The 14,459-nt window shown below is 34.6% G+C and overlaps 1 protein-coding gene across 1 annotated transcript; it reads right to left on the bottom strand.

Annotated features, from left to right (window-relative positions):
• Positions 1 to 4,237: 4,237 nt before the first annotated feature.
• On the bottom strand, positions 4,238 to 9,856 carry LOC127131040 (uncharacterized). The gene is made up of 7 exons (XM_051059983.1): positions 9,502 to 9,856; positions 8,762 to 9,453; positions 8,110 to 8,452; positions 7,477 to 7,896; positions 7,001 to 7,125; positions 4,501 to 4,558; positions 4,238 to 4,245 (listed from the first exon to the last, which is right to left on the bottom strand). The coding sequence occupies exons 1-7, from the start codon at positions 9,854 to 9,856 to the stop codon at positions 4,238 to 4,240; spliced, it is 2,001 nt and encodes a 666-aa protein (XP_050915940.1).
• Between the last annotated feature and the right edge of the window lie 4,603 nt (positions 9,857 to 14,459).

Raw genomic sequence — 14,459 nt, 5'->3', positions numbered from 1 at the left:
GAATAATATGTTTCCTCTTTACCCCAAGAACTCCAACAAGAAATCCATAAAATGATATCCACAACATAAAAGGATATCCCCTGCATGAGCCTTGGCCAGATTCACAAGAAACTTTAGAAGCTCTGGAAAAGCTATGTAGATTACATCAACATGTCTCAGAGGTGGTAAGTCAAAAGTAGAAGTTCAACAAATCTTGCAAGAAGTATTATCTAGAGATCAAGTGCAAATATAAGAAATGTAGTTGTGCCAAGAAACATCATCGTCAAAAGTATAAACCTCAGAAGATCTTTAAAGGGGAAAGAAAGAAAGGAGTAAAGTTCTTCAAAAAGAAACCTTTTAGAGGAAAATGGAAGAGTCGGAGATGTTTTATCTATGGAAAGAAAGGTCATTACTCCAAAGAATGTCCAAACAATACCCACAAAGCGACAAAGTTGATTAACTCTCTCCAACCTACAGAAGGAGACCTAGAATCCATATACTCTAAACAAAGCTTGGCTGGTGAAGAAATAATTTTTTCTCTTAGAGACTATTCTTCTGATGAAGCATCACTTTCCGAGTCAGAAAATGAAGAGTATGTTCTCGTTTACTCCTACAAGGAAATATGAAATTCTCTTCCTACACTCATCTCCCCTGTGTTGAAATTCATGTTCTTTCCTCGAAGTTTGGTCATCCAAAAAAGGTCATAGCATATATGGAAACTTGAGCACAAATCACAACGGTGAATCCCAATATTCTCCCCCACAAAATCATGGGCAACACATGCTGCATACTTCATGGAAGCAGATGGGAAAGCATTTAGAACATATTTAATGACAAAATAAAAAATAGGCATCAAGTTCTTTCCAGACTATATAGTTTGGATGAAAGTCATTCAAAGCAATCTTTCAAAAAAGACATTGTTGTCAAAATGGATGTCTATTCAGCAACAAATAGGCTTCAGATTATCCCCACTAGAATCAAATTCAAAAGATAACTTAAGCTCTATTCTAGAATAATGAAAATGTATTCCCTTTCCAATGTTCCATCTGGGTATGAAGAACTCAAGTCTAAATTACTCAAGCTTTGTGCAGACAATCATGAAAAGTTTCTCCATCCAGAACCTTTGTGGAATGATGAAAACTTTTTTGTCCAACTCCCATTTAAGCATTATGAAGATGTCAATCCAACCAAAGCTACTCATCCAGGAATGACTCCACCAAATTATACATTGGCCATAGAAGATTACAACCAGCTGCTTAGACAAGGTCTGATAGAACTCACTAACTCAGAATGGGCTTGCCGAACTTTTTATATGGAAAAAAGGTCTGAGAGGATTAGAAGAAAAAAGAGGCTAGTAATTGATTACAAACCTCTAAACCATTTCCTTAAAGATGAAAAATCCCCCATTCCTAAAGCTTCTTCCTTGAATGTGTTTATCAAAGATGCCCATATTTATTCCAAGTTTGACCTGAATTTGGGATTCTAGCAATCGGTATTGACCCGAAGCATCACTGCAAGACGACATTTTGCATACCAAACGCCCAATACCAATGGACAGTTATACCATTTGGGCTTAAGGTAGCCCCATCTCTATTCCAAAAGACTATGATTAAGATTTTTGAGCCCATTCTCCATAGTATCCTCATCTATATTGATGACATATTATTATTCTCCAAAAATGGAAATGCTCATAAACAGTTATTGGGCCAATTTCTTCAACTAGCCCAAAAGCATGGTATAATGCTTTCTGGAAAAAAAAGCCAATTGGGACAAACATAAATTTATTTTTTGGGCATGCATTTTTCCCAAGGAAGATACTAGCCTCAACCCCATATTGCTTAAGAACTGCTAAACTTTACATATTAAAATCTTACGATTAAGCAAGTTCAATAATTTCTTAGCATTATCAATTATATCAGAGATTTTCTACCAAGACTGGCAAAGTATACCAGTCCTCTATCCCAATTACTCAAGAAAAATCCACCACCATGGGGACAAAGAAAATTGAAGTTTTAAGGCTTTAAAGAAGATCGCACAAACTCCTCATGCCCTAAAAATCCCTTGGAATGGCAAAAGAATTCTGCAGACTGATGTCAGTGATCACTATTGGGGAGTAGTCCTAATAGAAGAACTTGAAGGGGGGAAATACTATTGCGGTCATGCTAGTGGCCAATTTAAGGAAGCTAACACTATCACACTACCTATTAGGAAGTTTTTGCCGTAAAAATGAGAACCCAAAAGTTTGACTTCCACCTAAGAGGTTACCAGTTTGAATTCCAGATGGATAACTCTTCATTTCCCAAGATCCTTGAATTTAAAAATAAGATGCCACCAGATCCTCAAACCCTTCTCCTCAAAGATTGGTTTCCATGATATGATTTTCGTGTAAGACATATCAAACGAACTCAGAATGTGATCCCTGGTCTACTATTCATACCTATGAAACTTATCCAGATCATCACGACCAATCACATTTTTCTTATGATTCATATGGTCAAACCACTACCAGCATATGCATCCACAACCAAGAATCTTCCTCCAGGAATAAATGTATCCTATTCACACCGTCCCAGCTCAAGCAGTATGCCAGGAACAATCTCTTTTATTACATGACAAAAATCATAAGAAATAAACTACCGGATCATACTCCTTATGTCCCAGACACACATTTTCTCATACCAATTTTAATAAACTCAAATGTTAAATTCACAAAGAACCATTTATGGTATATCTAGTGTGCCACCAGTTTATACTTTATGCATGTCCTTATTCCCACCAAAGTCCTGTATCAACATATGGTGGATCCCGAGAACCACAAGGCCTTGATTTGAACTACTCTTGAATGGTACTCTTCAGTACAATGGTGGAAAAATCAATTAAAACCAGTTTTGGACGAGTTCAAGAGTGAAGATTAGCTTTAGATGTTATTAGCAAACTCAAGACTATTTTCTTTCTACACATGCCCTATCAAACAGATCCTGCAACTAAGTTACTTGATTTAAGAGTTATGTTCACTTATGGGAAACAATTGATGATTATCATTCCAGTCTAAAAATCACAAAGGAATTAATTGGGTATGTTAACTTCATCAATCTCCATGATCAAGAGAACATCAATGATAATACAATTTGCATATGTCATGAAAAGTTCAGAAGACCAGAAGTTGGAGAAAGCTCAACTCAAGCCACGTAACAGAAACCAGATTCTCCAATAGAAACTGAATTCTTAGAAGGACACATGGAAGAAACTCATAGAAAAATAATGGATCACACTTACATGATGGATGACATCTGGCAGCATGAGTCATTTTATTTTGGAGATTGCTTTTCTGAAAAAAAACTTATCCAATCAAAATATGTCCCCATCTCATGAACTTGTCTTCAAAGACTGATTAGGACGGATATCCTCTATGTATCATATGCGTGTTTATAAATAGTGTTATTTTGTACTCTTATGTAAAAGCATACCAATAATACATAGATAGTCAAAAGTATGTCGGCTCGTTGCTAAAAAACATTCCAATAATACTTAAGGCGACCTCTCTTTTCAAAAGCATGTATGTCATTTGTTACAACATTTCAATAATGCTTGGTTAGCATGTGCTTAGATAGATTGCTTTCATGTCTTGTGTGTTTCTCCCCAGTTATATAAGGGGATGGTTTGTATCGAATTTCCTCATAAGAAAATAAATAAACACTTGTGTGCTTAGTTCTAAACATGTTCTAAACATCTTTCTCTTCTCTCTGAAAGCTTGAAGTTTTCATATTCTCATCATAGATACCCCATTAAGATGCAAGTATGCACTACACTTGTCTCAGGAATGAGAATCATGTGTATCAGAAAACATATGACCACTGATCCATGCTACGGTCCTTATTATTATGAGATGACAGTTTTAATTATATGTGGTGTACTTTATAAGTCTAAAGGATTGGCAATTATGGTGTTATACGATGCAATTGATGTTAGTTTTATAGTATGTGAGACTCCCGATCAACATGGTATCAGAGCCTCTCCAAAAAGAGGGGATGCATATGATAGGAATATAAGAATAAGAGTGAATAAGAGAAATAACCACTTAAATATGAAAACATCTAAATCAAACTTATAAGCTAACTTACACCAAAAGTCATTAACTATAATATTTTTTAAATAATGTTTATTATACTTTAGAACACATAATGATAATTAAATTACTTAATAATATATGAATAAAAGCAACTTTCCTATTTGGTGCTAACTACAAATATTTTCATACCTAAAAAGCTACAAACGATATACCAATTAGGTTAATGATAAAAAAATACACAAGATACTACAAATTAATTTCTTTCTTTTTGAGATAAATAATGCAAAGTCTGTCTATAATTCTACTCTTGACTTCACTATCATACTTTTTGTGTTGAGGAGTACAACTAGCATACTTAGCTATTGATACCTCTAGCTATTGATACCTCTAGAGTTGAGTTTTGAACCCAACAATGTAGTAATGTTTAAAGAAAATGACATTTTGGCAATTACACGCATGCATTGTATACATGTTCAAATCTTGTGTACAAGTAGGAAGCAAGAGAATTATCTAATAATAGAAACAAAACATTTGCCATTTATTAAGGAAAATTTTGTTTGATAAAGAAAGAACATCATTGAAATAAAAATGTAATAGGAAAGCATCATGGAAACAACATAAAAAAGAAAGTTGTTAAAATGAGGAAGTTTCTATGTAGCTTTACAAAATGTCATTTAAACAAGGTCACATAATAGAAAGAAAAAAAGTATTGTTAATATGAGAAAGTTTCTATTGAGTTTTGCAAAGTGTCATTCGGAAAGTTTATATGAAATCATATATATCTTCTATTGAGTTTTGCAAAGTGTCATTTGAAAAGTTGTTAGAAAATTCGGTAAAATTAAATGGATCCAGGACTGAATCGTGATTGAGAATCACTTTCCTTAAAAGTATTTCAAGCACTCTTTTATTATGTCTTAGAGTTGGAAAATGCAAGAACACTCAGGATAATGTCAGCCTTATTTCGAGTCTGCACAAGACAAGTGAAGAATCCGAAATGCAAGGAAGGTTTTCTGGAATTTGGAAGAGAAATTCGTTTTTAGTTCTTGTGTTATTTTTCTGAATAGAATCATATATTTATAGGAGATATGGATGTTGTTTCAAAAGTTTGCAACCTTTGATGAAACAACACCATTTCACCATAAAACACAATGTTTCATATATGACACTATTTCATGAAAAGATATGAAAATTGAATTCAAAATTCAAACAAAACAATAACTAAAAAATTGAATTCAAAGCATTAAATGCTATTTAACTCTTTTGTCATTTTGGAACTAATATTGCAAAACAATTTCCAACAATCCCCCACTAGTTCTAATAATGACAAAATCATTCCAGATAGTGAAATATAAAAAGTGTTAATACAGTTAGGTATCTTTCGATTTTAAACTTAACCTTAGTGAGGATAACGCAAAGTTTAATCGGAATGTTTGGTAGCAAAGCTTTTAAACCATTAATCCATGGGATCAGACCGGCGTTACCTTACACACACTCTTTAAAGGTTCTTCCTTTACATATCTCGCTTAGCACTTATTTATGGCCATATGCTATCCTTTTCATGAATTTTCCATGAGAGAAACTCCAACTCTCACTTTGAGACGGCACCATCTCAAAATTCACATAGGTGAGGTTCATATAGCATCCTTTCCAATAGATACTCTTCTTCGTTAATGAACTTCATTAAGAGGTTTTGGAAACCTCAACCCTCAATTCAACACAGTCAACCTTATTTCCCAAATTCTTGACTTACATCCAATTCAACGACTTGTTGTTACCCATTGAATCTTGAAGTTAATGTTTTGTTAACATAAGATTGGGTTGCTGCCGCTGTCGGAACCTTTATTTAAGGAGTTTCAACCCCATTCCTCTCGAGGTTGTTCGTACTAAGTCTCTGGCCAGTGGCTTAGTAAACGGATCTGCTAAGTTATAGCATGTTCGTATGTAGGTGAGTGAAATGATTCCATCCTTAATCAATTTTCTTACGAACGAATGTCTAAGTCCTATATGTCTAGACTTTCCATTATACACTTTGCTGAATGCTCTTGCTAATGTGGCTTGGCTATCGCAATGTATCATCACTTTTGAGACATTGTCTTTAGCCAATGGAACTTCCAACAGAAGATCCCTCAACCATTCCGCTTCTTGACCGGCGGAAGCGAGAGCCACAAACTCTGATTCCATGGTCGAAAGTGTAATGCATGTTTGTTTCTTGCTCTTCCAAGAAATTGCTCCACCAGCAAGTGTAAATATCCATCCAGTTGTAGATTTATGGTCTCCAATATTAGATATCCAACTCGCATCAGTGTATCCTTCTAATATGGCAGGGAACCTTCCATAGTGAAGACCAAGGTCCTTGGTTTTCAGTAGATAGCCAAAAATCCTTGTAATTGTCTTCCAATGTTCATTACTTGGATTACTAGTAAATCGACTCATTTTACTGACTGCAAATGATATGTCGGGTCTGGTACATTGCATTAGGTACATTAGACACCCTATTGCACTTGCATATTCCAATTGAGCCACTGATCTTCCATTATTCTTTTGAAGTTTGTTGGCATGATCAAATGGAGTGGTTACTTCCTTAAAGTTTAGATGTTTAAACTTATCAAGCATTTTCTCAATATAGTGGGTTTGACTAAGTTCATAACCCCCACTATTTCGCTTAACCTTAATCCCTAAAATTGTGTCAACAAGTCCAAGATCTTTCATCTTGAAAGTGGATGTTAGAAACTTCTTTGTTTCTAAGATTCCTTTTAAATCATTACTAATGATCAACATATCGTCGACATAGAGACAAAGGAATATTACAGTGGTTTTGCACGTCTTTGTGTATAAACACTTGTCACAAGAATTAGGAATAAATCCATTTGAGAGTATTACAGAGTCAAATTTTTGATGCCACTGTTTTGGTGCTTGTTTTAGTCCGTATAAGGATTTGACAAGTTTACACACCTTTTGTTCATTTCCAGGAAGCAGGTAGCCTTCCGGTTGTTCCATGTAGATTTCCTCATCGAGATCTCCATTTAGGAACGCTGTTTTAACATCCATCTGATGGATTATAAGATCATTCAAAGATGCTAAGGCAAACAACAATCTAATAGTAGTTGTTCTTGCTACTGGTGCGTATGTGTCGAAGTAATCTATGCCTTCTTTCTGTCTAAATCCCTTTGCCACTAATCTGGCTTTATAAGTGTTTAGAGTACCATCGCTATGGTATTTCTTCTTAAACACCCACTTGCATCCAATGGGCCTTGATCCCTTAGGTAAGTCAACAAGTTCCCAAGTGTGGTTTGATACAATTGAATCCATTTCATCTTGGATAGCATCTTTCCAAAAAGTGGAGTCCCTTGAAGTTATTGCTTCCTTATAAGTTTTTGGATCATCTTCCACTTGAAGAATAATCGGAATGCGTTGAACAAAGTTCTTACAATTTCCCTCAACAAGATAAAAGGAAATAGATTGAGAATCAATCTCATCTGGTCCTAGATTCTTTGTTTTCCGAATTCTCTTGCTTATCCTAGGCTCGGGTTGTGGTTCAATGATTATAGGAGTGCCTTCAGTTTGTATTTCTACAATCCGAGAAGAGTTATCTTCATGAGATTCTTTATTAGTGGCCGACTCCGATCCTTTATCCTTTGTGATAAGGTTTTCAAAGAATTCTACATCCCGGGATTCAACAATTACATTAGATTCTAGATTTAAGAGTCTATATGCTTTACTGTGTTGTGCATATCCTACAAAAGCACATCTTATTCCTCGAGGACCCAACTTGGTACTTTTAGGGTCCATGTTTTTGTAGTATGCCACACACCCCCACACTTTAAAGTAACCGATATTTGGCGCTCTGCCTTTCCATGACTCATATGGAGATATACCAGTTTTCTTTAACGGAATTCTATTGATTATATGACAGGCGGACAATAATGCCTCACCCCACAAGTTAAGGGGTAATTTAGAATGCATCAACATGGCATTCATCATCTCTTGATATGTTCGATTCTTTCTTTCTGCCATGCCATTTTGTTGCGGTGTTCGTGGTGCCGAACATTCATGTATTATACCGTGCTCTTCACAGAATGCATCAAAATCAATTGAAAAGTATTCGCCGCCCCTATCACTTCTAAGGACCTTTATACTTTTATTTAATTGATTTTCGACTTCTGCTTTATAAGTCTTAAAGGCATTAAATGCATCATCTTTATGCTTTAAGAGATATACATGAGTGTATCTAGAGGAATCGTCTATGAATGTAATAAAGTATCTATTCCCTCCACGTGTCAACATGCCATTAAATTCGCACAAATCTGAGTGCACAAGATCAAGTAATTTCGTTTTCCTTTCAACACTTTTGAAAGGCTTCTTAATCATTTTTGATTCAACACATAATTCACATTTTTTGAAATCCTTTATATTACATGAAATTAGTCCAGATTTAATTATTCTCTTCATAGAACTAATACCACAATGTGCTAATCTATTATGCCATAAAGAAACGGAATCAAGCATGTAAGCGGAATTAGAAATTTCATTAATAATATTATCATTAGTACATAGTTTGATCATTCCCTCTGCGGAATATCCTTTTCCAATGAATACACCATTACGGGTCAAAATAAGTTTGCCCGATTCATATACAGATTTAATACCCGGTTTTCCCAATAAATCCCCACTAACAAGATTCCTATTCATGTCTGGAACATGAAGCACATTTACAAGGGTAACTTTCTTTCCAGAAGTGAAGTTAAGTTCGACCGAACCGGTTCCAACAACTTTAGAGCGGACTTCATTTCCCATTTGTACCTCTTGTCCATCAATTGCTTCAGAATAGGTTTTGAATGCAGCCTTGTCATAAGTAACATGCACCGTAGCACAAGTGTCATACCACCAACCTTGAACTTTTCCTTTGATTGCCATAATTTCGCTCACTGTAGCAATTATGTCATCATCTGATCGAATTGCATTGATCTCATTTTTTGCTTTATTTTGTCTGCAATCTCGAGCATAGTGTCCAGGTTTACCGCATACGAAACATCCGTTCTTTGGACCTTTATGACCGCCAGAGTTCTTGAACTTGTTATGTTCTTTCTTTGGTCCAAGATGACTCTTTATGCCATCATGTCTCTTCTTTCCCTTGTTGGTCACAGCGTTTGTTTTGAAATGAGTAGGGGGTTCTGATTTCTCCCTCTCCTTCGATTCCTCCTCGATTCGAAGATGTTTCTGAATTTTCTCCAAGGAGAAGTCCTCGGAACTGTGCAACAATTTCTTTCGGTAGCCTTTCCATGAAGGTGGTAATTTTGCAATAATTGCACCGACTTGGAAGGTCTCAGGGATGTCTATTTTTACTGCCTTTATTTTATTGACCAGAACTTGCAATTCATGCACTTGGGGAAGAATGGGCTTAGAATCTAAGAATTTAAAATCGAAATATTTAGATATTAAGAACTTCTTCGTACCTTCCTCTTCAGCCTTGAACTTGAATTCTAGTGCCTTCCATATTTCTGTTGCCGATGGATTGTCTGTGTAGAGGTCGTAGAGACGATCAGATAAAGTATTCAGAATGTGTCCACGGCAAAGCAGTTCGTCCTCCTTGCGTTTCTTGCGCTCCTTCTTGAGTTCTTCCGAATCATTTTCTGTTGGTTCAGGTATTGGTTGTAGGTCGGGATCAAGAACATAGTGAACCTTCAGGGCAGTCAATAGGAATGTCATCTTGTCTTGCCATCTTGTGTAATTTGTTCCATCAAATCGATCTAACTTGACAAGATCCTGGTTCATCACTTTGATGCTTGAAACAACAGCGTCTGAAGCCATTATGTTACTAATACTTTTAAGATTGTTAGAAAATTCGGTAAAATTAAATGGATCCAGGACTGAATCGTGATTGAGAATCACTTTCCTTAGAAGTATTTCAAGCACTCTTTTATTATGTCTTAGAGTTGGAAAATGCAAGAACACTCAGGATAATGTCAGCCTTATTTCGAGTCTGCACAAGACAAGTGAAGAACCCGAAATGCAAGGAAGGTTTTCTGGAATTTGGAAGAGAAATTCGTTTTTAGTTCTTGTGTTATTTTTCTGAATAGAATCATATATTTATAGGAGATATGGATGTTGTTTCAAAAGTTTGCAACCTTTGATGAAACAACACCATTTCACCATAAAACACAATGTTTCATATATGACACTATTTCATGAAAAGATATGAAAATTGAATTCAAAATTCAAACAAAACAATAACTAAAAAATTGAATTCAAAGCATTAAATGCTATTTAACTCTTTTGTCATTTTGGAACTAATATTGCAAAACAATTTCCAACAAAAGTTTCTATGAAATCCTATATATCTTGTATTACGCACACAAGCACTAAACATTTTTTTAAGAAAGAAGCTTCTTTGGGTTGCATTCTTAGAAAATATTTTGTTCCATATTATAATACTAACAAATGGTGTACTTTCTAGTGGCAAACCTCATTTTCCAATCCTTTATAAAGCTCACTTCTTGCACTCTTACAAAGCTATCCACTCACTTAGTTTGAATCATAATATTATTATTATTTACGCTAGACCATGCCTTTCCAACACACTGTCTACAAGCATTTGCAATTTAAACACAAGATTCTAATAGTGGCAAGAGACTAAAAGCAATTGTTGACTTGAGCATGCTGATGAAAACACTTTATAAAAGTGATTTAAAATTAACTCGGACCCATGATCAATCTCGTCAAAATAATGGATTATTAGTCTAACCAAAGAATTATAAAAGTGTTTTAAAATTAAGTCGAACTCATGATCAATCTCGTCAAAATAATGGATTATTAATCGAACCAATGAATTAGTAATTAAACCACGTGACATTTGATCTGGTCCATTTTAAAATTAATTAAAAATCCATAACGTATAAATTTACTTATTTTTTTACAAAATTACATATTATTGTACTTTTTTCTTTCTAAAAGTGAATATTAGTTTATATTATTGGGCAAGTAAAACAAGACATATTGATCGACAAAAAGTATATTATTTATTTGTATTTACTATTTATATTTTAAAATAATACAAGTTAAATGGTAAAAAAAAAATTCAATACAACATAAAGATGAACTATTATTTAAATATTCTTCATAAAATAAGAGTGTGTAAGAATATAAATTTTTACTCAACTAATCCATTTTTTCAAAACAAAAAAATCTTAAAATAATTAATTTTTCAGATTAATTTTCAAACTATCCTATTTTTAAGAGGTGGCAACAAATGAATTGGCGTATGTTCTCTATATTAAAGAGGTGGCGCCAATTGGATTGGCTTATGCACATGGTATTGTCAATCCAATTGGCGCCCATGTGTAAAAAAGGAGAGGAGGCGCCAATTGTTCTGGCGTCTCTGCGTATTTCGTAAAAAAAATTTGTATAAATAGAGGTGTTGTGTGATTCATTTTTCACATCTTTTCATTATATTACAAACATGGTTCGTCTTCGTCGCCGCTATGGAAAAGTGATTTATTCGAGAGACAAGTCTCCGATGGAGATGCTCTTCAGGAACATCTGTCATTTCGAGCAACTACAAAGCAAGTTGGTTCGTTGGTTAGACGGAAACATACCTGAAGGCGAAAAAAATAGAAGTATTGAGAAACTTGATGTCTTACGTGGATAGATGCGAGTAAAAAATGATAAGGATGCTAGAGAAGTGATGTTTGGACCAAATGATATCAGGTTGATTGTTGTAATCTGTTAGAAATGTTGTTTTTAAATGTTGTGGTTGTCACGCAAAAAGTCAATTGTTGACCAAAAGTCAAATGTTGTATAAATTGTCAATTTTGTAGCCTTTGTACATGTATGGACTTTGGATGTGATTGTATGAAATGATATTTGATATTTGAATGCATTGACTATTTGAAATGAATTGTATGGATATAAAAGATATTGAAATGAATGAACATGATAACATGAATCAATGGACACGGATTTTGAATAAATCAAGACCTAAGGACCAAAATGGATAATGATTAGGACTTATCCAACGATTCATGGACCAAACACCAATGAAAATGGCATGGAATAGACTAAGTGATGAACTTGATGAATACCTAATCATGGATCAATGGACATGACCATAACTTGGATGAACAATGTCAAGCATGAAACAAACACTCTAGCAAGGCCCAAGATGTACAATGAACTAGGTCATAATCAAATATTCGTAGACCAAACAACAATGGCAATGCAAAATGGCATGAATGGCATTGGCTAGATGAGATAGGTTAGGTATGGACTAGGCATGAGGATATGATCAGATGCAATGCTAGGGATGGATTGAATCAAGTGGAAGTTGTGATGTCATGGAAATGGGCTTGAACCAATGAACATAGACAAGCAAAAAATGAACATGTAAGGCCATGAAGTGAATGCTAAACAGACCAAAGAAACCTTCATAATAGACCATGAACAAGTGGGTCTTGAATGGATCTTGACCAGACAAGTGAAACATATACAATGGATGATGCAACAACCATATGACTACCAAACACCACAACAATCATTTCAACCTTTCATCGATGCATCATTCACACCAATGTCTCCCTTCAATCATCCTGGTCGCCCTCCAATAACTCAAACACATCCCAACTACTCTGGCATGAGTCACGAACTCAACTATGGCGGTATCGCTTCATTGCAGATGGTGGTGATGTTCTTGGGCCCTCAAATCCTCAAACACCTTGGATGAATCATCAAAATGGGTTAGGACTACGCGTTTGGGTAGCTAGGGGATGTGGTATCGGAGGTCGATTAGGTCATCTCGGTCAACGACATTAATCTTTATGGTATTCGTATGTAAACGTATATTAATATTAATATCAATTGGTCCGATTTTGACTTTTATCTAAAATGCACATTGTTTTTCAAAAAAAATTACACAACACACATAGGTGTCGGACCAATTGGCGTCTCCTTTAAAACATAACACACAAACACCAATTGGATTGGCAGCACCATGTACATAAGTCATTCCAATTGACGTCACCTCTTTAATTTAGAGAGTAGACGTCAATTCATTTGGCGTCACCTCTTAAAAGTATGATAATTTGAGAATTAGTTAAAAAATAGATTATTTTAAAAAGAAAAACTTAAAAAATTGGTTAATTGAGTAAAAAATTTGTAACGTGTAAAATTTCTTTCAATCGTAGAATTAGTCCTATAGTAGCAATTAAATTTGAATTCTGACAAATGATTTGAATTCTGACAATATTGTTTACATTACATTGTATTTTTCTTTTTCAAAGTGCGAATTCCAAAATTTTAGAAAAAACCACTCATGCTTATCGAATCTTTCAACTAGTCTTTACTTAAATTAAATGTTGTGGATAATCTTTTAGATATCCATACATATTTTTAACACACATATGTTGAAATCTTTAATAGCACATGAATTGCATAAAATTATTTGGGCAAAATAGGTAAAACTTTGATAAATTAATGTGAAAGTTATTTTTATTTAAGTTATACTAGAATATAAAATTGTTAACATTTTCGCGATGTTTGATTTATATTGGGTTAGAGTGTCTTAATTATTGATTATGACGAGTCAAACAACCTGTGCCCTTGCTCTTGTGTATGGACCTAAATGTGTCACATGTCTAACTATTTGTTGTAATGGAAGAGTTTAGGGATAATCCCGTTAGGTTTATTGTAGTATGTGTGTATCTTGTAATAATGTAAACTTTTATTTGTGCTCATGCAACTCACAGTTGGAAATTATAAACAATAAATGTCATGGGTATGTTCCAATATGATAAAATTGAATTTTTGAGTTAATGGTAATAAATGTATTATAAATAATCTCACATAGAAAATGGAGCTAATTTAAAAAAGCATTTATAAAGACATTGAAACATTAAACTCACCAAAGGAGTCAAAGAGGATAAGGTGCCACATGGACATATATGGTGGTCTCAAGCATTATGCCACATATCACATTCGAACAACCCCTCGCCTGTGACACCGGCTCCGGGACTGGGTCTGAGGGTGTGGGCGTGGAGGCGCTAGTGTTGGCTTGTAGGCGGCACTTATAGGCATGGTAGTCAAAATCGCGATCCTACGATTTTACAATCTTACAGCTATCCACTGTGCCAGAGGATGATCAGAATCGTTTTTTGGTAGGCACGGGCAGAATCGCCGTGATAACACGTGAAAACGGTAGAATCGTCGTTTCTAATGAAAAATTCCGTTTTTGTTTAAAGCCCCCTTTAAAAAATTATTTTTTAAATCTGAAACGATTCATTTCATTTTCAGCCTAATAACTAGGGTTTAAGAGTAATTAATATTCAGCCACCAAATAATTATGAATTTATTCCACTTCCCAAAATATACTTATTCATTCCAATTTATTCACATTAAACTATTTCATTTCACCTCTCTCCAT

The sequence above is a fragment of the Lathyrus oleraceus genome, chromosome 3, assembly GCF_024323335.1.
Source record: "Lathyrus oleraceus cultivar Zhongwan6 chromosome 3, CAAS_Psat_ZW6_1.0, whole genome shotgun sequence".
NCBI lineage: Eukaryota > Viridiplantae > Streptophyta > Magnoliopsida > Fabales > Fabaceae > Lathyrus > Lathyrus oleraceus.
This window is presented reverse-complemented; position numbering and strand designations above follow the sequence as displayed.

What these genes read in the sequence shown, in the direction of transcription:
- LOC127131040 (XM_051059983.1), bottom strand. Translation starts at nt 9,856, where the DNA reads ATGGCTTCAGACGCTGTTGTTTCAAGCATCAAAGTGATGAACCAGGAT. An exon ending in GTTCAAGGCTGAAGAGGAAG is followed by an intron (nt 9,454 to 9,501) that starts GTACGAAGAAGT and finishes TTAAATTCTTAG; the next exon opens with ATTCTAAGCCCATTCTTCCC. An exon ending in TTCCTGGAAATGAACAAAAG is followed by an intron (nt 4,559 to 7,000) that starts GTGTGTAAACTT and finishes TTCTATTATTAG; the next exon opens with ATAATTCTCTTGCTTCCTAC.